The 25,978-nt window shown below is 42.7% G+C and overlaps 2 protein-coding genes across 2 annotated transcripts in view; both read right to left on the bottom strand.

Annotated features, from left to right (window-relative positions):
* Positions 1 to 25,978, bottom strand: part of LOC306981088 (NACHT, LRR and PYD domains-containing protein 12-like) — a gene marked incomplete at both ends in the record, with an annotated part of 136,374 nt that overhangs the window by 35,204 nt on the left and 75,192 nt on the right. The window contains one exon of the mRNA XM_079580638.1: positions 23,605 to 23,778. Within this exon, the coding sequence (XP_079436764.1) occupies positions 23,605 to 23,778 (174 nt within the window). The remainder of the gene's footprint in view (positions 1 to 23,604; positions 23,779 to 25,978) is intronic.
* LOC306980673 (protein NLRC3-like) overlaps positions 24,382 to 25,978 on the bottom strand; it is a gene marked incomplete at its 3' end in the record, with an annotated part of 38,975 nt that continues 37,378 nt past the window's right edge. The window contains exons 12-13 of the mRNA XM_079580100.1: positions 24,560 to 24,707; positions 24,382 to 24,437 (exon numbers count right to left, since the gene is read on the bottom strand). Coding sequence (XP_079436226.1) covers positions 24,382 to 24,437; positions 24,560 to 24,707 — 204 coding nt within the window. The remainder of the gene's footprint in view (positions 24,438 to 24,559; positions 24,708 to 25,978) is intronic.

The raw sequence follows: 25,978 nt of genomic DNA, 5'->3' as shown, positions 1-25,978 counted from the left end.
CCACCGAAACATAACTGAAGTGGCGGATATACAGAAATCCTACCAATGGCTAGACAGAGCCGGACTAAAGGACAGCACAGAGGCTCATCATGGCTGCACAGGAGCAGGCCTTGAGCACCAGAGCAATAGAGGCCCAGATCTACCACACCAGACAAGACCCCAGGTGTAGACTGTGCAAAGAGGCCAATGAGACAATCCAGCACATAACTGCAGGGTGTAAGATGCTGGCAGGGAAAGCTTACATGGAGCGCCATAACCAAGTGGCTGGTATAGTGTACAGGAACATCTGTGCAGAGTATGGGCTGGAAACCCCAAGGTCAAAGTGGGAAACACCTCCAAAGGTGGTCGAGAATGACCGAGCCAAGATCCTGTGGGACTTCCAGATACAGAAGGACAGAATGGTAATGAACCAACCGGACATTGTGGTGGTGGACAAAGAGCAGAGGAGCCGCTGTGGTCGACATAGCAATACCAAGCGACTTCAACATCAGGAAAAAGGAACAGGAGAAACTAGAGAAACACCAGGGGCTCAGAGAAGAGCTGGAGAAACCCTGGAGGGTGAAGGCATCAGTGGTGCCCGTGGTCGTTGGGGCACTCGGGGCAGTGACCCCCAAACTGGAGGAGTGGCTCCAGCAGATCCCAGGAAATACATCAGACATCTCGGTCCAGAACAGTGCAGTTCTAGGAACAGCAAAGATACTGAACCCTCAAGCTCCCAGGCCTCTGGTAGAGGACCCGAGCTTGGAGGAAAAAGAGACCGCCCGCGGAGGGTGAGGAAGAGTTTTTTTTAATATATATATAAATATATATATATAATATATATATATATATATATATATATATATATATATATATATATATATATATATATATATATATATATATATATATATATATATATATATATATATATAATGTTTTTCTTATGCCTTATTTATTACCATGTTAGTATTACTGTTCATCATCAATCATCAATCATCATCATCATCATCATCATCATCATCATCATCACTTTGTGTCAATGTGCATGAATAACACATAACACTCTGCATTTAATCATGAAAGGTATTATATTGACTGATTGGTGTTCATGATAACAATATTAATCTTTATGATGTGCACTTAAAAGGAATCGAGGTTCTGTTGTCTATCTGTTTTGTTTTCTCTTATGTTTTTATTTCTTCTGTGCTGGACCTGCTGCCTGAGGGGGGCAGCCCCCGAGCAGCCGGACCATCCTGTGTTAAGTGTCCTATGCTGTGCATTAAAAGAGACTAGCTTTAAGAGTCTGCTCCTCGAGCAGCCGGCCCCGCCCCCCTGCCCTGTACTACGACACGCACGACACACACGGTTATGTACATGTTATCACTTCTGAGAATGTACTTCCTAAGATATAGGTTGTTATGTATGTATAATGATGATAATAACACAACAGCAATAGCCATAACTGAGTTATAGATTCTGTCGTATAATGATAATAATGATGATGATGATGATAATAAACTTCATCATTAGCTTGATCGGTCCTTTGATAAAGCACTTTCTAATACCCATTAACAGTCAATTACCCATTTCCTCTTTCCTGTACTTTGTCCATACAGTTTTGTTTATATCTTGATTTGAAATGTTGAATATTTGGACATTACTTGCTGACCTCAGTTTGTTCCAGAGTTTAACTCCACATACAGACACACACATACTTGTTCTAGTGGAAGACACTGCTTGAATCTTGAAGTGATCACACCTCCTCAGGTTATAACCCCCTTCTGTGCGTGTAAAAAGCATCTGTATCCTAGCAGGTAGCACACTGTTGTTAGCTTTATATAGAAGTTGAGCAGTAGAGAAATCAACTAAGTAATGCATTTTTAACAGTTTAGATTGCAGAAATAATATATTTGTGTGATCACAATATCCTACTTTATGTATGATTCTCACGTTTTTGGAGTATAACAAGGGGGTGTAATGAACTTTTGTAATTATTTCCCCAAACTTCCACACAGTAATTTAAGTATGGCAAAACTAATGATACTAATATTAATGATATTACGCTTTACAGCCCCTTGTTTTGTTAAAGTCTTTACTGCCGTTCTGTCAAATCAAGTCATTTCAACTTCACTTGTACGACACATTTAAGCAGCTGCAGTTCCTGCAGTTACTCAGAGTGCGGCACTAAAATGCTGAACAAAGATCAGAACAGACGGATTGACTTGGAGGAGCTGTGGATCCTGAACTCTCACATTTGGATGTGAATATCCTCAAATTAAACCGACTCTGCACTTCAAGGCCTTTGATTGTGGAAAACGTATAAACAAATGGAAAGCAAAACTGTCACTTCAGTGTTATTTCAGGAGATTATTTCACTCCACATTAGGTTTATTTCTCACCGTGAGTCTGGAGCAGGTTCAGGACTGAAGAATGGAGGGAGACCTTTAGAAATGTCACTCTTCATGGACAGAGCCGACACTGAGGCTGTGGATCTGCTTCTGTGGAGAGAACAATGCTCTGGTTTTGCTTTGTCTCTAAACACATTTGTCTTTGAAGGAGGTGAAAGTCGACAAACGACTGAACTCACTTTGTCCCACAGAGCTGTGGCTCAGTGCTGCCCTCTGGAGGCTTTGCTTTTCCTTCTGCCATTTCCCCCGAGCCTCGTCCTGGGGGAGAATCAGAGCCTTTAACACAGAGATAAACCTCATCATGTGAACGCTGAGTTTATTTTTACCTGTGACTGGATGAACAGGAAACAGTGGGAGCGGCTCAGCAGTTCAGCTCGACTACATTCCTCATCACACTCCTTCACACGCACTTTGCCTCCTCACAGGTTCAGACACGTATTTGCTCTGTTTATAAGAAGCATTTACACACATTACACTGATACAGCTCTAATAATGCACTCATTATGACTCAATGAATGATTATCAATCCTTCTTTGTCACAGGGAATGTTTCCAAGTATATGGAAATCTGCTGTTGTTGTCCCAGTATTTAAAAATGGTGACCCTCTGTCTTTGGCTAATTACAGACCCATAACTATACTTCCCATAATGTCCAAAGCACCTCAACACCACCTCTTTTGTCCTACACCCTCTGCAGTTTGGCTTTGGAGCCAGTTACTCGACTGAAACTGCCACTTGCTTCTTTATCGAGAACATCCGAGGGTTGTTGGACGAGGGCGGGGTTGTTGGTGCCGTCTTCCTCGACTTACGAAAAGCATTTGATACAGTAAATCACAACATCTTGCTGACTAAATCACACAACTTAAATTTTTCCATAAATACTATAAATTGGATTCAGTCATATCTGAGTAATCGCTCTCAGCAGGTCAGACTGCAAAGCTGCCAATCTTCTGCCCTGCCTGTAATGACCGGTGAGCCTCAAGGGTCAATCCTGGGGCCTTTATTGTTCTCACTTTACATCAACGACCTCCCGTCCCAGATGCCCAGATGTCTCTATGACACAGTGCTATATGTTCATGGCAGCAGTGCTTCCCAAGTGGCTGAAAAGCTCACCCAGGCCATGGTTCACATCACCGCATGGCTGAAGCACTCCTGCCTACAGTGAAATACATCCAAAACAGTATCCATGCTTTTCACTAAGTCCCACACGAGTCGTATTGAGGAGCCTGATGTTCGTGTGTCAGACTGTGACCCAGTATAAATACCTTGGTGTCATTTTGGACTCAAGACTCACATTCAAACCACATGTAAAAATGATCAGTAATCGCATCAAGTTTACCCTCAGCAACTTCAGACACATCCGGCACCAAATGTCAACACAAGCAGCAAAAATGTACATGCACTCGATGATCTTTTCACATTTAACAAACTGTTTAACCGTCTGGTCACATGTCAGTGTCACAACCCTCAAACCCATCCAGTCCCTGCACAAACGCACCATAAAAACACTCTCATGTCATCACTGTCACTATTACAAAAGCATCATTTACTCAGCTGGGAAAACATGGTCAAATACTCTCATCTCTGCCTCATCTGTAAAATAATACATGGTTTGTCGTCACCTCCACTCAGACAGTTCATTCACACCGGATCAACAGAACTCAGGAGAACCAGAGCAGCAGCGAGGGGCGACTGCCTCATCCCTCTGAGGAAAAGCCTCTTTGGTCAAAACACCTTTTCTGTCCAAGCTGCCCATGAATGGAACCTCCCCCCACAACAATTAGGAATATCAATACATAAAACTCATTTAAAACACAGTTAAACAAATGTCTCATTGAGAATCAGAGCTTTCAGCACTGACAGGATCACCTCTCCTGCCCCCTGCTGGCCTCACCTCTCCTGCCCCCAGCTGGCCTCACCTCTCCTGCCCCCCGCTGGCCTCACCTCTCCTGCCCCCCGCTGGCCTCACCTCTCCTGCCCCCTGCTGGCCTCACCTCTCCTGCCCCCTGCTGGCCTCACCTCTCCTGCCCCCTGCTGGCCTCACCTCTCCTGCCCCCTGCTGGCCTCACCTCTCCTGCCCCCTGCTGGCCTCACCTCTCCTGCCCCCTGCTGGCCTCACCTCTCCTTCCCCCTGCTGGCCTCATCTCTCCTGCCCCCTGCTGGCCTCACCTCTCCTGCCCCCTGCTGGCCTCACCTCTCCTGCCCCCTGCTGGCCTCATCTCTCCTGCCCCCTGCTGGCCTCACCTCTCCTGCCCCCTGCTGGCATCACCTCTCCTGCCCCCTGCTGGCCTCTTGTCCTCGTCTGCTGTCTCTCTGTAGTTGTTGAGTTTGTAATAGTCTTGTTGTAATGTGTATCATGATTGGTTTGCGATACTGAGAGTGTTATTTTCTGTTTTCTGTTTAAATATTTTATTGTATTGCATTTTAATGTGTATAATTGTACTTTTACTCCCTTCAGGAGGACACACAACAACTGTCCTGGGACGACAGATGAAAAACAGCCCTTAGGCTAGTTTGTATATTAATATGCACTGTCCCTATAATAAATAAATACAAATAAATACAACCTCAGAGGAGCTGATCTGATACAAGAACACAAAGAGGAGGAGATCTATTACCTATTCACCTGTTACACTTAAGGCTTACGACTATTTTTACCTGAGACTGGACGAACAGGAAACAGTGGGAGCGGCTCAGCAGTTCAGCTCGACTACATTCCTCATCACACTCCTTCACACGCACTTTGCCTCCTCACAGGTTCAGACACGTATTTGCTCTGTTTATAAGAAGCATTTACACACATTACACTGACACAGCTCTAATAATGCACTCATTATGACTCAATGAACCTCGACTTAAGGCCAAACACCAAATGTGCTCTGGTGTATGTTATTGTGTATATGATGCAGTGATGAGTCTGTAAACTGTAGCTCTGTCTGATTCCAAAGCCTCACCTGAGTGTGGGCTCTGAAGCGTCTCCTCTGTCCGACTCTCCCTGGTTTCTGCTCGGTTTGGAGATTACAGGACCGTCCCGTCATCTCCCCTTCAGCCGCACATTTGTGACACTGCGGCGGAAACACCTGCTCTTTACCTGAGGACAAGCCCCGCCCTCTGTCACCACAGCCACACACTTAACCCTTAAGGCACAGGCTGAGGATCACTGACAGTGAGATCAGAAGGAAAAGTGTATCATTTTATGTATAAAAGTGGACAAAATCACCAATATTTTTGCCGTCATGACAGGCCTAGTTTCACAAAATGTAAATCTATTTTTCCCCCTGACATTATAAAAAAGAAAACATGTTTAGTGACAGGAGAATTATAAAATAACATAGACACAAAGCAGTGATTATCGAGCCCGGTCCAGTCGTAGAGCCTTTTGAAGCCACAAAGATCCTCCTTCAACATGTGGCCCTCAGTAAAACAGGACCGTGTTCAGCCACTAGAGGGCGCTCTTTGGTTCAGTGTGGTGTAAAGTCAGGTCAAGGCCATGACAATACGCTGGGTTTGATTTGATACAGACAGAGGTTCAAACTCACTGATGACCTTTGACCCTGTCGCACTCGTTAGTGTTTAATATCAACTCTCTTGTCCAATCAGGAGTCAGGAAAAGTGCCGCGTCTGCTCTTTCAGATCAATGAACAAAGGTTTGATGAACTTCTCACAAACGTGTCCAAAAGTGGAGCCAGTTTTCAGACACATTTTGATTTGATTTGATTTGAAGCTGAAGTGGAGAAAACGCTGTGGGATCAGGCGGGGGTTTAGTTCCTCCTGTTTGAATCCTCCCTCCCTAAAGTCCCCGTGTGTCTGTACTTTTCCCTCTGCAGTCCAGTCTGATCATGTGACTCTGATCATGTGACTCTGGGTTTCCCTGGCGATGATGTAACAAACCCGCTCAGGCCACGCCCCCCCCAGGTCAAACTGCCTCGGCGTCGCTGCAGGTGAGTCTCGGATCACACGCTCTCACAAACATAGAATCAAATAAGATGAAGAGGATTATTCATCACAAACCGTCTGACTCTTTATGTCTCTGAAGATTCAAATCAAATAAAGCTCCAAAACTCTTTATTCTCCTCATTTGTAAACGTGTAAACGTGTTGTTGTTTTTCAGAGTTTGTGCTGAGTCGGCAGACGCTCTGCAGAAACACTTCTCACTGGCTTTGATCCACATTCATCCTTTAAGCACTTTTTTTGTCCATTTCTTGTAGTTTTTTGTCTCTTGTCACATTTTTGTCACATTTTCATGTTTCATGTTTTTAGATTTGGGTAAAGCTGAATAATCACAGGCCAATCATGAGCTCAGTTGTTATTATTGTCCTGACAAGATGAAAAAGATCTTTCCCAAACAGATCCAGTCGATAATGAAGTGATAATGCGCCGCTTAAATATTTACTCACAGTGGAAAAAGTATTTGTACTTGAGTAACAAACAGATATTTCATTGTGATTTTACTCAAGTAGAAGTAAAAAGTACTGCAAAATAAAAGTGCTCTAAGAAGTACAATTTATAAAACATGTTACTCAAGTACTGGAGTAAATGTAACTGAGTAACCTCTGCTCATTCCATATGTGTGGACAGAGAAGACCCTGAACTCTGAGGCGTTTTTTGTTTCGTGTGGATTCTCCAGTTGCCATAGTTACCGTCACAGAATCACCAGCGGCTCCGCCTCAGTGTGAAACTCCAGTCTCTTTAGACGCTGTGCAAACTGTTCCTCATGTAAACTCTGTGATCTTTCTCCCATTGTGATGGTGTCTGTTCCTGAGAGTGAAGTTTATCATGTGCTTTACTCTGAGCTGGTTCAGGGCTCGTTGTTTACTCTGTGTTTTCCTGCAGCGCTGATGATGAAACTGGTCGGACCCGAAACTGTCACCGCCAGATTTAGGGCCGTTCCAGGGTTTTACAGCAGCGGCGGCAAAAGTCCAGGAGAATCAGTGTCGTTATTTACACCAGTGGTTCTCAACCCCCATTATAACAGTTAAAGGGGTTCGTGACCCCCATCCGGGTCCCGCCCTGAGAAAGAGGAACATCAGCCGACATCAGGGGGAGGCAGGTTTTCTTGGTCGATTTTCTTCATTGTAGAAAGACCGAGGGCCGGACCCAAAAGTAAAGCACCGTTTTCTACAAACGCCAGCTTCTCTGTGCATGATTATGGCCGTACTTAAACAACACCAGTCTGGTATCGGGAAACAAGTTTAGGTTCTACTGATCTAAAGCAGGAACCGAGAAAAAACAAAAAAACAGGCTTCGATGCTGTTGCCAAAGGACAACATTAAAGGAACAGACTTTGTTGATTTGTTTTTCACATTTTTTCCCTTTTTTTCAATTTCTTTTTCCCCATTTCACCCAATCTTTTTTTCTTTCTTATTTTTTTTAGTTGTTTTTTCCCCTTTTTTCCCCAAAACAATTGTAACACGATTTTTCCTTATTTTTAGCCTCATTTTCCTTCCACACATTATGGTTCTGTTTTCTGGTTCTTGACGCCACAATATTTTCATATAGATATTTAATAAAGCCTCGTACCTGCCCTATACACGACCTAAGTGGGTGTTTTGCTTAGACATTTTGAAAGATTTGACTGTTGCACATTTTTAGAGTTTTCAAACAGGAATCTGACTTTTGTGTAATATCATCTTCAAAATCATTTAAAAAATCCTGAGGGCCAGAGCTTCTACGCTGGAGGGCCGGATTTGGCCCTCGGGCCTGATGTTGCCGACCCCTGGCCGACATAATTCTTAAAAAACAAAGAAAAAAAACAAATGGAGAAAATGAAATTAATCAAATTGCAAACAAATAACGGCACTGCTACAATAAAATATTATATTATTTACAACAAAAATAGGTATATTTAATCTACATGATCTGGCGACCCCCCAAATTTGGCTCGCGACCCCCTTGAGGGTCCCGACCCCCAGCTTGAGAACCACTGATTTACACAGAACCGGGTTTAAAGCCACGGCGGCAGATTTCAGTTCGGTTTGAGTCTCAGTAACGACTTCAGCTCAGTTTGAGTCTCAGTAACGACTTCAGTTCAGTTTGAGTCTCAGTAACGACTTCAGTTCAGTTTGAGCCTCAGTAACGACTTCAGTTCAGTTTGAGCCTCAGTAACGACTTCAGTTCAGTTTGAGCCTCAGTAACGACTTCAGTTCAGTTTGAGTCTCAGTAACGACTTCAGTTCAGTTTGAGTCTCAGTAACGACTTCAGTTCAGTTTGAGTCTCAGTAAAGACTTCAGTTCAGTTTGAGTCTCAGTAACGACTTCAGTTCAGTTTGAGTCTCAGTAACGACTTCAGCTCAGTTTGAGTCTCAGTAACGACTTCAGTTCAGTTTGAGTCTCAGTAACGACTTCAGTTCAGTTTGAGCCTCAGTAACGACTTCAGTTCAGTTTGAGTCTCAGTAACGACTTCAGTTCAGTTTGAGTCTCAGTAACGACTTCAGTTCAGTTTGAGCCTCAGTAACGACTTCAGTTCAGTTTGAGTCTCAGTAACGACTTCAGTTCAGTTTGAGTCTCAGTAACGACTTCAGTTCAGTTTGAGCCTCAGTAACGACTTCAGTTCAGTTTGAGCCTCAGTAACGACTTCAGTTCAGTTTGAGTCTCAGTAACGACTTCAGTTCAGTTTGAGTCTCAGTAACGACTTCAGTTCAGTTTGAGCCTCAGTAACGACTTCAGTTCAGTTTGAGTCTCAGTAACGACTTCAGTTCAGTTTGAGCCTCAGTAACGACTTCAGTTCAGTTTGAGCCTCAGTAACGACTTCAGTTCAGTTTGAGCCTCAGTAACGACTTCAGTTCAGTTTGAGCCTCAGTAACGACTTCAGCTCAGTTTGAGTCTCAGTAACGACTTCAGCTCAGTTTGAGTCTCAGTAACGACTTCAGTTCAGTTTGAGTCTCAGTAACGACTTCAGTTCAGTTTGAGCCTCAGTAACGACTTCAGCTCAGTTTGAGTCTCAGTAACGACTTCAGTTCAGTTTGAGCCTCAGTAACGACTTCAGTTCAGTTTGAGCCTCAGTAACGACTTCAGTTCAGTTTGAGCCTCAGTAACGACTTCAGTTCAGTTTGAGCCTCAGTAACGACTTCAGCTCAGTTTGAGTCTCAGTAACGACTTCAGTTCAGTTTGAGTCTCAGTAACGACTTCAGCTCAGTTTGAGTCTCAGTAACGACTTCAGTTCAGTTTGAGTGTCAGTAACGACTTCAGTTCAGTTTGAGCCTCAGTAACGACTTCAGCTCAGTTTGAGTCTCAGTAACGACTTCAGTTCAGTTTGAGTCTCAGTAACGACTTCAGTTCAGTTTGAGTCTCAGTAACGACTTCAGTTCAGTTTGAGTCTCAGTAACGACTTCAGTTCAGTTTGAGTCTCAGTAACGACTTCAGTTCAGTTTGAGTCTCAGTAACGACTTCAGCTCAGTTTGAGTCTCAGTAACGACTTCAGTTCAGTTTGAGTCTCAGTAACGACTTCAGTTCAGTTTGAGCCTCAGTAACGACTTCAGTCCAGTTTGAGTCTCAGTAACGACTTCAGCTCAGTTTGAGTCTCAGTAACGACTTCAGTTCAGTTTGAGCCTCAGTAACGACTTCAGTTCAGTTTGAGCCTCAGTAACGACTTCAGTTCAGTTTGAGCCTCAGTAACGACTTCAGTTCAGTTTGAGTCTCAGTAACGACTTCAGTTCAGTTTGAGTCTCAGTAACGACTTCAGTTCAGTTTGAGTCTCAGTAACGACTTCAGTTCAGTTTGAGTCTCAGCAACGACTTCAGTTCAGTTTGAGTCTCAGTAACGACTTCAGTTCAGTTTGAGCCTCAGTAACGACTTCAGTTCAGTTTGAGTCTCAGTAACGACTTCAGTTCAGTTTGAGTCTCAGTAACGACTTCGGTTCAGTTTGAGTCTCTGTAACGACTTCAGTTCAGTTTGAGTCTCAGTAACGACTTCAGTTCAGTTTGAGCCTCAGTAACGACTTCAGTTCAGTTTGAGCCTCAGTAACGACTTCAGTTCAGTTTGAGCCTCAGTAACGACTTCAGTTCAGTTTGAGTCTCAGTAACGACTTCAGTTCAGTTTGAGCCTCAGTAACGACTTCAGTTCAGTTTGAGTCACAGTAACGACTTCAGTTCAGTTTGAGCCTCAGTAACGACTTCAGTTCAGTTTGAGCCTCAGTAACGACTTCAGTTCAGTTTGAGCCTCAGTAACGACTTCAGTTCAGTTTGAGCCTCAGTAACGACTTCAGCTCAGTTTGAGTCTCAGTAACGACTTCAGTTCAGTTTGAGTCTCAGTAACGACTTCAGTTCAGTTTGAGTCTCAGTAACGACTTCAGTTCAGTTTGAGCCTCAGTAACGACTTCAGCTCAGTTTGAGTCTCAGTAACGACTTCAGTTCAGTTTGAGCCTCAGTAACGACTTCAGTTCAGTTTGAGCCTCAGTAACGACTTCAGTTCAGTTTGAGCCTCAGTAACGACTTCAGTTCAGTTTGAGTCTCAGTAACGACTTCAGTTCAGTTTGAGTCTCAGTAACGACTTCAGTTCAGTTTGAGCCTCAGTAACGACTTCAGTTCAGTTTGAGTCTCAGTAACGACTTCAGTTCAGTTTGAGTCTCAGTAACGACTTCAGTTCAGTTTGAGTCTCAGTAACGACTTCAGTTCAGTTTGAGCCTCAGTAACGACTTCAGTTCAGTTTCAGCCTCAGTAACGACTTCAGCTCAGTTTGAGTCTCAGTAACGACTTCAGTTCAGTTTGAGTCTCAGTAACGACTTCAGTTCAGTTTGAGTCTCAGTAACGACTTCTGTTCAGTTTGAGCCTCAGTAACGACTTCAGTTCAGTTTGAGTCACAGTAACGACTTCAGTTCAGTTTGAGCCTCAGTAACGACTTCAGTTCAGTTTGAGCCTCAGTAACGACTTCAGTTCAGTTTGAGCCTCAGTAACGACTTCAGTTCAGTTTGAGCCTCAGTAACGACTTCAGCTCAGTTTGAGTCTCAGTAACGACTTCAGTTCAGTTTGAGTCTCAGTAACGACTTCAGTTCAGTTTGAGTCTCAGTAACGACTTCAGTTCAGTTTGAGCCTCAGTAACGACTTCAGCTCAGTTTGAGTCTCAGTAACGACTTCAGTTCAGTTTGAGCCTCAGTAACGACTTCAGTTCAGTTTGAGCCTCAGTAACGACTTCAGTTCAGTTTGAGCCTCAGTAACGACTTCAGTTCAGTTTGAGTCTCAGTAACGACTTCAGTTCAGTTTGAGTCTCAGTAACGACTTCAGTTCAGTTTGAGCCTCAGTAACGACTTCAGTTCAGTTTGAGTCTCAGTAACGACTTCAGTTCAGTTTGAGTCTCAGTAACGACTTCAGTTCAGTTTGAGTCTCAGTAACGACTTCAGTTCAGTTTGAGCCTCAGTAACGACTTCAGTTCAGTTTCAGCCTCAGTAACGACTTCAGCTCAGTTTGAGTCTCAGTAACGACTTCAGTTCAGTTTGAGTCTCAGTAACGACTTCAGTTCAGTTTGAGTCTCAGTAACGACTTCAGTTCAGTTTGAGTCTCAGTAACGACTTCAGTTCAGTTTGAGTCTCAGTAACGACTTCAGTTCAGTTTGAGTCTCAGTAACGACTTCAGTTCAGTTTGAGCCTCAGTAAAGACTTCAGTTCAGTTTGAGTCTCAGTAACGACTTCAGTTCAGTTTGAGTCTCAGTAACGACTTCAGCTCAGTTTGAGTCTCAGTAACGACTTCAGTTCAGTTTGAGTCTCAGTAACGACTTCAGTTCAGTTTGAGCCTCAGTAACGACTTCAGTCCAGTTTGAGTCTCAGTAACGACTTCAGTTCAGTTTGAGCCTCAGTAACGACTTCAGTTCAGTTTGAGTCTCAGTAACGACTTCAGTTCAGTTTGAGCCTCAGTAACGACTTCAGTTCAGTTTGAGTCTCAGTAACGACTTCAGTTCAGTTTGAGCCTCAGTAACGACTTCAGTTCAGTTTCAGGATCGTTTCAGTCACAGAAATACGACTCTGAGTGAAATTATGTCGTTGTGATTGACAGGAGCATCGGCCAATCAGATGTAGATGATCGTCTCTGGGGGGAGAAAGGGGGCGGGACATGGCGCCCGACAGAACCATATCGACAGTTTTGTTCAGTCTTAGTAACGACTTCAGTTCAGTTTGAGTCTTAGTAACGACTTCAGTTCAGTTTGAGCCTCAGTAACGACTTCAGCTCAGTTTGAGTCTCAGTAACGACTTCAGTTCAGTTTGAGTCTCAGTAACGACTTCAGTTCTGTTTGAGTCTCAGTAACGACTTCAGTTCAGTTTGAGCCTCAGTAACGACTTCAGTTCAGTTTGAGTCTCAGTAACGACTTCCGTTCAGTTTGAGCCTCAGTAACGACTTCAGTTCAGTTTGAGTCTCAGTAACGACTTCAGTTCAGTTTGAGTCTCAGTAACGACTTCAGCTCAGTTTGAGTCTCAGTAACGACTTCAGTTCAGTTTGAGTCTCAGTAACGACTTCAGTTCAGTTTGAGTCTCAGTAACGACTTCAGTTCAGTTTGAGTCTCAGTAACGACTTCAGCTCAGTTTGAGTCTCAGTAACGACTTCAGTTCAGTTTGAGTCTCAGTAACGACTTCAGCTCAGTTTGAGTCCCAGTAACGACTTCAGCTCAGTTTGAGCCTCAGTAACGACTTCAGTTCAGTTTGAGTCTCAGTAACGACTCCAGCTGAGTTTGAGCCTCAGTAACGACTTCAGTTCAGTTTGAGCCTCGGTAACGACTTCAGCTCAGTTTGAGTCTCAGTAACGACTTCAGCTCAGTTTGAGTCCCAGTAACGACTTCAGCTCAGTTTGAGCCTCAGTAACGACTTCAGTTCAGTTTGAGCCTCAGTAACGACTTCAGTTCAGTTTGAGTCTCAGTAACGACTTCAGTTCAGTTTGAGCATCAGTAACGACTTCAGTTCAGTTTCAGGATCGTTTCAGTCACAGAAATACGACTCTGAGTGAAATTATGTCGTTGTGATTGACAGGAGCATCGGCCAATCAGATGTAGATGATCGTCTCTGGGGGGAGAAAGGGGGCGGGACATGGCGCCCGACAGAACCATATCGACAGTTTTGTTCAAATCACACTGAAACTTTGACAGATTTAGTTTTAGTGGAAACATCTCCTTGTTTTGGTTCAAAGCTCAGTAAATCTGTGAGGAACATCTCAGGGACATTTCAGAATGTGCTGGTTCTTAAAGTGATGAATGGTCTGTAATTGTTCTTCATGATGTTGTTCAGGCGTCAGCGTGACCAGTCCATGGAGCCGCCGCTCATCTTCAAACAGTCACCACTTCTTCTTCACCCAGATTCCACTGGACTCGTTAGGTTCATTCACTGCTTAAATCAACCAGACTCTGTTTAACCTTTGACCTTTCTGTTTTCAGAGTCGAGCCACAGTCGTCTCCGGGCGGATTAGGGAGGTCCAGGTCCATGAAGATCCCCAACAACTTCAGCAGGTACGAAAACCAGAGGAACCTGGAGGAACCTGGAGGAACGGCTGTGACTCTGAGATGTTCTACAGACACACAGGGGGACGAGAGCGAAGCCAAGACCAGGACAAGGTCTTCAGGGTGAGTCTGCTCTGTAGTGCATTTCCAGGACTGTTCCAAAGTCTGGGCTCAGTCCTAGTTTCTCTGATCAGAACCGTTTTCAGCAGTGACAACATAATAATCATCAATGAGCCTCGGTGAACCATTAGAGCCTCTGCACATGGAGGTTTCCACTCAAACTAGAACATTCATTCTTCTCATGTGTTCATCATCAGTCTGTAAATGAGCTTTATTTATAAAGCGCTTTACAGTGGACAACAACAAAACACAACAATAAAAACAGTCCAAATGTGCATCATAAAGGTCGCTCTGTTGGAAAACCTGTTTTTGAACAATAATAAAAAGACCTGGAGCCTCCATGAAGGTGAGGTGGATTTGCTGTGTTAGTGCGCCCTTTGCTGGAGGAGCAACAGACGCATCTATAGTTACATTTTACAAACTGAATTAAAAAAAAACTGTCCTAAAAGCTGATGAGTCTCGATCCACTTCCTCCAGCAGAGGGCGCACTAACACGTGGATCCGCCTCGGCTCCGGGTCTGCAGCTTCACCAACAGATCACAACTTTTTAGTCACTTTTTAATCACATTTCACCTTTTTGTGGCTCTTTCTTGTTGATTTCTTGTTGCCTTTTCATCTCTCTTTAGTCGTGTTTCTGCTGCTTTTCTGCTTTTAGATTTGGGTAAAGCCGAAGTGGAGGAAATGTGCTGGGTTCATGTGGGGGTCAGAGCAGGACTTGTTAGAACATTTCCATCTTCTCTGTAGTTTGAAGTCTTTAATGCAGCTGCTTTGTCCTTCATGACAGAAGCAGAAGTTCCTCAGAAATAGAAGCATCTGCTCTGAAACTCACGGAGCTGCAGTTTGAGGCTGAACTTGTTCCTCAAGTGTTTGATGAATAAAACTGTGTTGATGGTTTGTTCCTGTCTCCTCCTGCAGAGGGCGTCGCTCTGTGAGCTGCTCCTGGAGGCTGTAGGGGGCGCTCTCTCAGACGCACAGACTCACTGCAGAGCCACAGACAGACCAGGACTCCAACCTAATGGTGCCCAAGATGGCTGCGGAGTGAGCGCACAGGTTGGCAGGCGCTGTGCGTCCCCCACCAAAGTCATCTAAACAATTCGCATTTGGCTGGTATTCTGTGCTGTATGTCTCTACTATTTTAGTACTTTCCACAGGGCACCATTATCTTCAAAAGAAAAACAACTGTGCCACTTTGTCAATCTCACAAAGCCAATATACCATTTACTCCAAACTTCTCAACGATGGGAAAGCTACAAGCGCCGCAAAAATGCACGAGAAGGAGAAGTCGCCAAAACTATTCACGGGACAAATGGAGCTAGTATTGGTGCTATTGCTGACCGGCGACATAGAAGCTAATCCCGGTCCAGCGCCTTTACCGACTCTAACTATCACGCCACCGGTATCCGCTGTGAATGACATCCAACACATCGGCGTTGGTAGCAGCTCCACTGACCAGACACTCTCATCTACGTTGCTCCCGCTTCCTCCCATCTTGTCGGCGTGCTCAACGGGCAGCCTGGGTGTGTCAGTCGGTGAGTGGGTACCCGGCTTGCGGTTTGCTACGCCCATGGCCTGTGGGCGCGGTCCGAGACGCGGTGGAGATGTGTTGGCGACAGCGAACGTGCTTCGTAGCGCATCTGATCTCTGTGTTGGCTGTGGACGCGCTCATGGATTACCTGGCACTTCCTACGCAAAGAATGCTAACACGCAACCTGTTTCCACGGAGGATCTAGCCTCGGACTTGACATCTGCGTCTGGCTCGATTGCCGGCCAAATGAGCCCTATGTGGCCTGGATCGACTGAGTCTACCCGCTTCTCCGAGGCTCAAAAGGACCCACACAAGCGTGTTACCGGTGAGTGCGCATCCACGCTAACCTCACTTGACTGTCAAGACACAAGTCTCCAAGCACGCACTGCGCCCAAGATTAAGACAAGGAATCCTGTCCTCCAAAGACACCGCATTACGAAACTATTTCAAACTCTCAATCAAGCGAAAGTGGTTTGGGACTTAAAGTGCAAAAATGGCTGCGAGGGCAGACGTGCGTGTGTAGCTTTAAACTTTACAATATACGCTCCTTTTGACTCCTGAGTGCAGATACGGCACAACAAAAGAGCGCCTATGGCATAAAGCTAAAAACTTGTGTGTTTAATGTGGATTACTAAGACAAAATCAAGTAAGCTTTGTGACCTAATCTACCAAGTGCCCGCACCTGTTACGACAAAGCACTGCAACAATGGGGGAAAAACCAATCACAATGGAAACGTTGTGGGAAAGACTCAATTTAAACCAAAATGAACTTCTGCAAAGATTCACAGTAATGGAGCAACAGATGATGCAAATGAATGGTTCGATGAATGCACAAAATGAGCAGATCGCTGAAGTGCAAATGCGTGTGAGCGCTGCAGAGGATAACTTGGAGAGCACTGACAGCAAAGTGCAGGATTTGGCTAAACGAGTGGAAGTGCTGGAAGCAAAGGCTGAATATATGGAGAACAAAAGCCGACAGAACAACGTGGTCATCTTTGGAATAATGGAGGGTGAAGAGAAGAGCGACCCTGTGGCGTTTGTTCAACACTTTCTGATGGAGACGCTGAATCTGCTACGGGACAACGTGCACATCGAGAGAGCGCATCGCATCCCCACCCGCGCGTCTGCTACTGCTGGTAAAAGACCGAGGCCGATTATCGCCAAGTTTGGGAATTATCAGCATAAAGCAAAGGTGATGAAGCTTGCCCGGGAGAAGGGAACACTTCTCTACAAAGATACCAGAGTGTTCTTCTACCAAGATTTCAGCGTTGCGGTTCAGAAGAAGCGTCAGCTGTTCGCTCCGGTGAAAAAGAAACTACAGGCCGCTGGGATAAGGTATGCAATGATCTTTCCCGCTATACTTTCTGTCGACTTTATTGTAGTACAAAAGCGCTTTGAGACTCCGCCAGCCACGCAGAAATTTCTCGATGACCTGGATAAATCTAGCGCTTCCTCCATGACTTCATAACTCTGTCACGCACTGCAGATCTTTATTTTTCATACTGTGCCCAATTAATGACTCTGGCTGAATTGAAAGTAGGCTAAAGGAGCGATTCCATATTTTCGTTATGTTTTATTAAAGCTGACAAGACGGTTAGGTTCAAATGTGGCTTCTATCAGCCTTGTGTGGTCTTATATTTTGGCTCATATCTTTAAGTTGTTTTCTTCTTTTATTTGTTTCTTCTTTTGTTTTTTCTTTTGTTTCTTTTCTCTTTTTATTTAAATACCAAAGGGGATCCACATATATAATTGTTTTGTGCAATGCCTCGTATACTGACGTAATTTACATATATATTTTTATATTTTATATATTTATGTATTTTATGCCTATGATGCAATGGCTTTACCAGTAAATTTCTGTTCATTTAATATTAAAGGGTGTAAAAATCCAGTTAAGCGGAACAGGATAATTACATTTCTGAGAAAGGAGAATGTTTCAGTTGCAATATTACAGGAGACACATTTGACTGAAAATGAACATAAAAAACTAAAAGACTGGGTTGGAAATGTGTATTCTTCCTCATTTAATAGTAAAAGCAGAGGAGTAGCGATACTGGTCCACAAAAACCTACCCATCAACATTAATCATGTTGAAACTGATGAAAGAGGCTGCTATGTTTTGTTGCATGGTGTTTTATATGGAGAGAGAGTTACTATTCTAAATGTATATGCCGCCCCCGACCTCGAACCTACATTTTTTACTAAACTGACTGATTTGCTGTTCAGGTATCGCTGTCCCTACATGATTGTTGGTGGAGATTGGAATTGTGTAATAAACAACAACCTAGACAAAAGGCCCATCACCACTAGTGCAAAACAAACTCCTAGACAGCGAGCTTTACACCAAATGGTTGACGAGGTCGATTTAACTGATGTGTGGAGACATATGCACCCTGGAGAGAAAGACTATACTTTTTTTTCAAACCCTCATAAAACATATACAAGAATAGATTTTTTTCTGGTTACTAAAACTGTATAAAAATGTATATTTCCAATGCTGCTCAGTTTTATTGATTATATAATATTTATATAATCAATAAAACTGAGCAGCATTGGAAATATACATTTGTCGGATCATGCCCCAATTATAATTGAGGTTGCATTTACTTGTTTATATAAGAATACAAATGTTTGGCAGTGTAATAGATCAACATTATCCGATCTATAGCAAATCTAATACATTTTCTAGAAATCAACGATAATGATGATACTGATCCGGCAAATGTATGGGAATCAACAAAAGCTTATCTTCGAGGCTTGGTGATTTCATACTGTGCAGCTAGGAAAAGGAAAATGATTTATGAACAAAAAAGACTAGAGTCGAAATTACAAGAAGCTGAGACTAAACATAAGCACAGTCTTTCTGCCGAAAGCTGGGATCAGGTTTTGGTTACTAAAACAGCACTCAATTCATTGGAAATCCCAAAAAACAGAGAGAGATTTTTTTTTTTTACAAAAGTATAAACAGTATGATAGTTACAGATCTGCAAAATATTTAGCAAGCTTAATTAATATTAAAAAACGCAGGTCTGCAATATCAAAAATGAGAGATAAAAACGGTAAACTGGTTTATACATCAAGTGAAATAACAAATGTGTTTCAAAGATTTGTTGGTAATTTGTACAACTCTGAGAATTCAGATAGTGAAAGGGATATGACCTTTTTTTTCAGAAACTTAAGTTACCTAAACTTGATTTGCAGGATAATCAGTCACTAGGTGCTAAAATTACTGTTGATGACGTGAAAAAGTCAATAAACTCTTTAAAGAATGGGAAAGCTTGTGGTCCAGACGGTTTTCCAGCAGAGGTGTACAAAACCTTTGTGGACATTTTAGCTCCTTTACTTACAAGAATGTTTCAGTATGCTTATGATGAGAAGAAATTGCCAAAGGCAATGCAGCAATCCATTATTTCATTAATACCAAAAGATCACAAGGATCCAGAAAACCCTGCATCATACAGACCATAATCGATTCAAAATACAGATTCAAAGATTTTAGCAAATGTTTTGGCAATGCGACTAAACAATGTGATAGATAAATTAGTCTCTTGCGATCAAACAGGCTTTATTAAGACGCGACAGTCTAGCGCCAATGTAAGGCGACTGCTTGGGATATTACAGTATGTAGCATACAAAAAAGAAAAGGCAGTGGTCATTACATTGGACGCAAAAAAAGCTTTTGATCGCGTTCAATGGAAATATTTATTTAGAGTTTTAAAATAATTTTCATTTACCGAAAGCTTCATCAACTGGATTAAACTACTGTATACAAATCCTCTTGCAGCTCTTTTGATTAATGGAAATACATCTGAAACATTCTTGCTGGAGCGAGGAACGAAACAAGGATGCCCTTTGTCTCCTCTCTTATTCAGTCTGGTTATTGAGCCATCTGTAAGAATGAGCGAGGAGGTAGAGGGCATTGAAACAGAGCGGCTCCCACAAGATATCACTTTACACCGACGATGTACTTTTATTTTTGAAGAATCCTACCAAATCTATCCCTTCATTAACCAAAATTATTGATAACTTTAGCACGTTTTCAGGATATAAAATAAACTATGAAAAATCCCTAGCTTTCCGCTTGGAGATCAAATAAGCTCATTAAACTATCACCCTTTTAAAGGAACCACAAAGGGATTTAAATATATTGGTATATATTTTAGTGCTGATCTTTCATAGTTGATTAAACATAATCTTTCACCTGTTATAGCAAAAATAAAAACTGACCTTGAAAGATGGACCAACCTTTCACTATCTTTATTAGCCCGGAGAGCCATCATCAAAATGAATGTTCTCCCTCGACTGTTGTATGTTATCCAAATGCTACCTACTCATATTCCATCCAAATTGTTTACAACAACACACAGCGCTGTAGGAGCATTCGTATGGAATAACAAAAGGCCAAGGATGGAACTTCAAAAGCTCCAATTACCAATCAAAAAAGGAGGATTTGGCATCCCAAATGTTAAATTTTATCACTGGGCTGCACAACTAAAATTCATGGCAGAGTGGGTCAAAAAAAGCCAATTCTGCTTTCCGGATTTAGAAGGTGTAGGACTGGATAGGGTTCAATTAGAACACCTTCTGTTTTTGTGTCTCACAAAAATATATACCAAGATTAAGAAAAACTATATATTGGAAAATATTTATAGATCTCTCAGTGCTGTTCGTAAATATTTAGGGCTTGATAAATATTCATTTTTGGCTCCCGTTGTTAATAATCCAGATTTCAGACATACCTGTGCTGATGCGGGTTTTAATGAGTGGAGAGAAGCTGGTGTCGTAAGAATACTAGATGTTTATACAGACAATGTTAAGTCTTTTCAAAAATTAAAACACTAATTTAATATTTCTCAAGCCCACTTCTTTCAATATTTACAAATGAGAAGCTACCTTAGTTCGATTGAATACTACAAACAAGGTGGACAAACAAATGTGCTCGATAGCATCTTATTAAAGGCAGCTGCATTGAAAAGTAAAATAATGACACACATTTATGATCAAATTACAGCAAATGGCAAAAGTTTAATAGGTATTAAACAAAACTGGGAACTTGACTTTGGTGTTCAACTGGAAGACCAGACATGGAACAAAGTATTAGACCATGCAAGACAAATTACTAAATCAAACTAATCACATGAAGTACAATATAAAATCATTAACAAGCTGCATGTGACTCCTTTAATTCGGAGTAAATATGACACATGTACAACATTCTGTCTGAAATGTAAAAAGGACACAGGAACTTATTTCCACTTAATGTGGGCCTGTCCTTTAATTGCCTCATTCTGGTCTTCGGTTGTTCAGGAAATTGAAAAAATATTTGGGATTAAAGTGCCACTTGACCCTTTATTGTGTGTTCTTGGTGTAGGCAACTGCGTGCCGGAAACGAAACCAATGCTCATAATGTTGTACGCTGCTCGCCTCTCCATACTACAAGTCTGGATTAAGGAACACTCTCCTACTTTATCGCTTTGGCGTGAGAAACTCTTGACATTGTTACCATACGAAAGATTACATCATGCACTGGATGGAACTTTGGACAATTTCGTAAATGACTGGTCTCCCCTTAAAGACTATTTTGGACATGAATGGCAATAGCATGTATTGATATGGACCGAAAATAAGATGTGAACAATTATTGGATCTCCCCCTCCCCCCCAATAAGTATTTAAACATGGTTGATGATGCTTAGCAGTGTTAATTTTGGCAAGTAAAAAAGGAAAAATAAATAAGAAAAAATAATTATACTTGAGACTTAGACTTACTCATACTATATAATATAATACGGATAGTTGATGTACTTTAAGCTATATTAATATATAAAATAAAGTAAAATAAAAAATAAAGTAAAAATCATGAAATCAACTGGAGTTTCATGTAAAACTAATCTAAATGAATATGGTGGTAAAGTTAAACCTTGACAAAATAATAATAATCTACGTGCAGATATACCGTACCTGTGTTTTGTTGTATAAAACAAAAAATAGTGGGAATGTGTGTATATATATGTGTAGAAACGTCTATGTTTGTAATATCTGCCTATGCAGGAGGTTGCAAAATTCACACTGCTGACACAAATTAAGACTTTTATTATCTTATTATTTTATTATTTTATTTTTTTATTTTTATTTTATGCAATTGATTTAACTATTTATTTATCTTTTTTGCCGCGGTTTTCTCCTTTTTTGTTTCTGTTTTGTTTTTTGTTTATTTTGTGTTTTTTTGTTTTTCTCTGTTTATTGTTAAGAAGAAAAAAAATGAAAATGAATAGTAAAAAAAAAATTAAGCCAAATCACCAGGACAGTTTATATCTAACATAATATAAGATCAATGTAATAATATCAATAAGTCAAACAGATCAAAGTCTGTGACCGTCTAAATGACTTCACTTTCTTCTCTCGTCTTCGTCGTTCTTTCTTCTCTCTTTTTGTCTCCAGGTTCTTGATGGAGCTCAGACCTGTTCCTCTGAGCCGTGATCCTGGATCCTTCTGTTTATTCTCCTGGACTCAGACTGAGGCGTCTGATCTGGAGCTGCTCGAACATCAATAATAAGAACTCCAGCTGTGGAGAAGCGGAAATCAGAAATTATTTATTAACAACTTATTATTATTCACAATAATTAATATGGAAAGACAATGAAAAATAATAAAGTCTTTAAAACAGTTAAATCTCCCGTGTATCGGAGTGTGGGCTGGTGTGACTGAGGAAGACGGAGATAAACTGAATATGATGATTATTGAAACTAAACTCCAGGTCTGTTTTTCATAAGGATATAACGTAATAACATGGTTAACACTTGATCTTCATAAATAACCTTTAATGATAGAATGGATTTAAGATTAAAAAACTCTTTAAAACAAACTCCAACAGCCTCAGTGTTTTTAGAAAATAGAAAATGTTCCAGGTTCAGAACAGTCTGATAAAGTCTGGACTCACGTCAGTGTCTCCAGTCGACAGTCAGGGCTCTGTTTGAGGACCAGGAGCTCCTTCAGGTCTGACTCTCTCATATCGTTACCCCACAGGTCCAGCTGAGTGAGATGTGAGGGGTTGGACTTCAGAGCTGAGGCCAGAGAGGAACAGCTGATCTTTGACAAACCACAGCGATACAATCTGAATAAAATAAATACATAAATAAATAAAGTTCTTAAAGTCCAGAGATAAAACAGATAAAACAAACACAAAGACACATCTTGAATAATAAAAGTCATATAGTTTGAACAATATACAAATCTTAATGCATAAAAAGCATAAATAGATGAAAATATTTCATTTATTGTGTGATTATTTTTAAAATGACATTTAACACATTGAGTGCCAACAATCCAAACCATTTTTCCTGATATTTGTAGCACCACAGTGTATTCTGTGTTATAGTTATGGACACAGCTGTGGCTCATTTGAAAGCTGAGACTCTCAGCTCTCAGGAGGTGGAAACACTTTCATTCTACGTGTCTCGGTTCCTCAGAAATCCTAAGCTAAACAGAGGCTAGTTTGATCAAATATTGTGTGTTTTATGAAACACAACTGTCTCCCTCATTTCACTCTTCACTCTTCAAGAAAAGAACATGGACTATTGAGAATGTCTGGGCCTGAGTTTCACGTTGTTTGAAGAGAACATGGAGCTGAAATATTGTTACAAAAACACGTTGCCGAGGACGCGGTGGTGACTCGCAGTAAACAGCGCTCGCGTCTGACACAAGGTTTATGTTTAGATCATAAACTGTCGGCTTGTCGACCTCATTGGTCTGTGATTATGAGGCCGACGGATAAAAAACTAAAGAGCGATCTTTCTCCCGGAGGAGTTTGATGGTAAATCCTAGCACAGAAGACGACACACAGAGCTCCCGCGCTATGATTGGCTCGTCTTGGTTTTGCCGGAGTCAGCGAGATTTAAATCACACAATTCCAGACTGTTTCCCCCATGAATCTGTGAACATGAGGTCTGACTCAGGCAAGGCTAAGACTGTCTTGTTTTGTAATAAAACAACAAAAAAAACAATGCAAAAACAGTTTTTTTTTCTTTTTGGCACTCAATGTGTTAATATATTCTAAAAGTCTATGGATAAAACTTCTAAGATTTTATTCTTCTGGAAATTAATTATTTTTGTCATGAACAAAACAAAACTTGAGCCCTGACACAGAGACAGTGAACTGACCTGAGAATCTGCAGGCGACAGTCTGGCCTTTGCAGAAAACCACACAGATGAGACACTCCTGAGTCAAACAGTCTGTTATTACTCAGCTCCAGGAAAGTGAGATGTGAGGGGTTGGACTTCAGAGCTGAGGCCAGAGAGGAACAGCTGATCTCTGACAAACCACAGAACCTCAATCTGAATAAAGAATAAATGAAGTGATTAAGTCCAGAGTAAAGTCAGGAGTTTCTGTAGCTACAGCTGAACATCTGAGACTCTGGTTTGGAGCAGGACTCAGAGGTCGGGGGTAAATGCTGTAGTTTTTCAGACATGATCTCCTACACTTTACTTCACTCTCAGAGAACGGTTACGTCCCATCACTCAGTGATTAAAGGATGAGGAGAGTGGAGGATGGACGAGCGAGAGCCGTCACAGACCTGACACTGACCTGAGAGAGGAGAGCTGACAGTGAGGACTCTTCAGACCTGCACTGACCTGAGAGAGGAGAGCTGACAGTGAGGACTCTTCAGACCTGCACTGATCTGAGAGAGGAGAGCTGACAGTGAGGACTCTTCAGACCTGCACTGACCTGAGAGAGGAGAGCTGACAGTGAGGACTCTTCAGACCTGCACTGACCTGAGAGAGGAGAGCTGACAGTGAGGACTCTTCAGACCTGCACTGACCTGAGAGAGGAGAGCTGACAGTGAGGACTCTTCAGACCTGCACACAGCACAGACACTGAGGAGTCACTCAGGTTATTAGAACTCAGATCCAAGTCTCTGAGATGGGAGGGGCTGGAGCTCAGCGCTGACGCCACCACTTCACAGTGAAGATCTGAGAGTCTGCCGTTTCCAAGCCTGTAACAGATGTTAGAGCGACATGTGAGTGATTCTAACAGGTCTGTGAAGCTTCTGTCTGTGACTGAGGACTCACACAGCCTTCCTGCAGTTCCTCACCGCTGGGATCAGTCTCAGTTTACCCTGATCAGACGTCTTGTACTTGTTTAGGTCCAGCTCCTTCAGGACCTGCTCTGACATCTGCAGCATGTAGGCCAGAGCCGAGCACTGGATCTCAGACAGTTTCTCCTTAGATCCACCTCCAGACTTCAGAAAGTCCTGGATCTGCTGCTGCACAGACTGGTCCTTCAGCTCCATCAGACAGTGGAAGATGTTGATGCTTCTGTCGGGAGAGACTTCGTCTGTGTTCATCTCATTAAGGTTTTGAATGACTTCTGTGATTTCTGATTGGTCGATTGGACTCAGCAGAGCTCCTAAAAGTCTGTGGTTGGACTCCAGACTGAGGCCATGAAGGAACCGCACAAAAAGGTCCAGGTGGCCGTTTGGACTCTGCAGGGACTTTTCAAGAGCTTTTCTGAGGAACGTATTTGGACTTAATCTGGAGACGGTTCCTTCACTTCCATAAAGAAACTTCCTGACCACCTCCTGGTTGTTCTTAAAGCAGTGGTGAAGGTAAACGGCTGCCAGAAACTCCTGCACGCTCAGGTGGATGAAGCAGTAGACTGACTGGTTGAAGACACTCTCTCGTTTGAAGATCTCAGTGCAGAGTCCGGAGTAGACCGAGGCCTCGCTCAGGTCCAGACCCACCTGCTCCAGGTCTTCTTGGTAGAACATGATGTTTCCTGTCTGCAGATGCTCAAAGGCCAGTCTCCCCAGCTTCAGGAGCAGCTCTGTGTCGGCCTCTGTCAGCCCCCAGGTCTCAGACCTGACCTCTGTTTGTGTCTGTTTGTACTTCCTCTTCCTGTGCGTCTGCACCAACAGGAAGTGTGCGTACATGTCTGTGAGGGTCTGGGGCAGTGGTCCGCTCTGATGGCTTCTCAACACGTGGTCCAGGACTGTGGAGGTGATCCAGCAGAAGACTGGGATCTGGCTCATGTTGTGGAGGCTGCGGGAGGTTCTGAGGTGGGACAGGACTGTTTGAAGCTGCTCTTCATCTGAGAACCTCTTCCTGAAGTACTGCTCCTTCTGTGGGTCAGTGATGAAGCCCCTGACCTCCGTGACCCTGTGCACGCACCGCGCTGGGATCTGATGGGCCGCCGCTGGGCGGGAGGTGATCCATATAAGGGCGTGAGGAAGCAGAGCGCCTCTGATGAGGTTCACCAACAGTACGCCCACCTCTGACCTCTGTGTGACCTCAGAGATGAGCTCACAGCTGAAGTCCAGAGACAGTCTGCTCTCGTCGAGGCCGTCAAAGATGAACAGGAGTTTACAGACGGACAGAGTGTGGGCTGTGAGTGTCTGTGGGGCAGAGAAACACAACATTTAACATCCATGACTTTACACCACTTTCCTTCAACCCTCACTTTAAACCAGTGAGTGGTGGAGCTCCAGTGTGAGGGACGGCAGGGTTTACAGTGAATGTGAACACAGACTGAACTAAA

The sequence above is a fragment of the Gobius niger genome (genome assembly GCF_951799975.1).
Source record: "Gobius niger genome assembly, chromosome: 21".
Taxonomy (NCBI): domain Eukaryota; kingdom Metazoa; phylum Chordata; class Actinopteri; order Gobiiformes; family Gobiidae; genus Gobius; species Gobius niger.
This window is presented reverse-complemented; position numbering and strand designations above follow the sequence as displayed.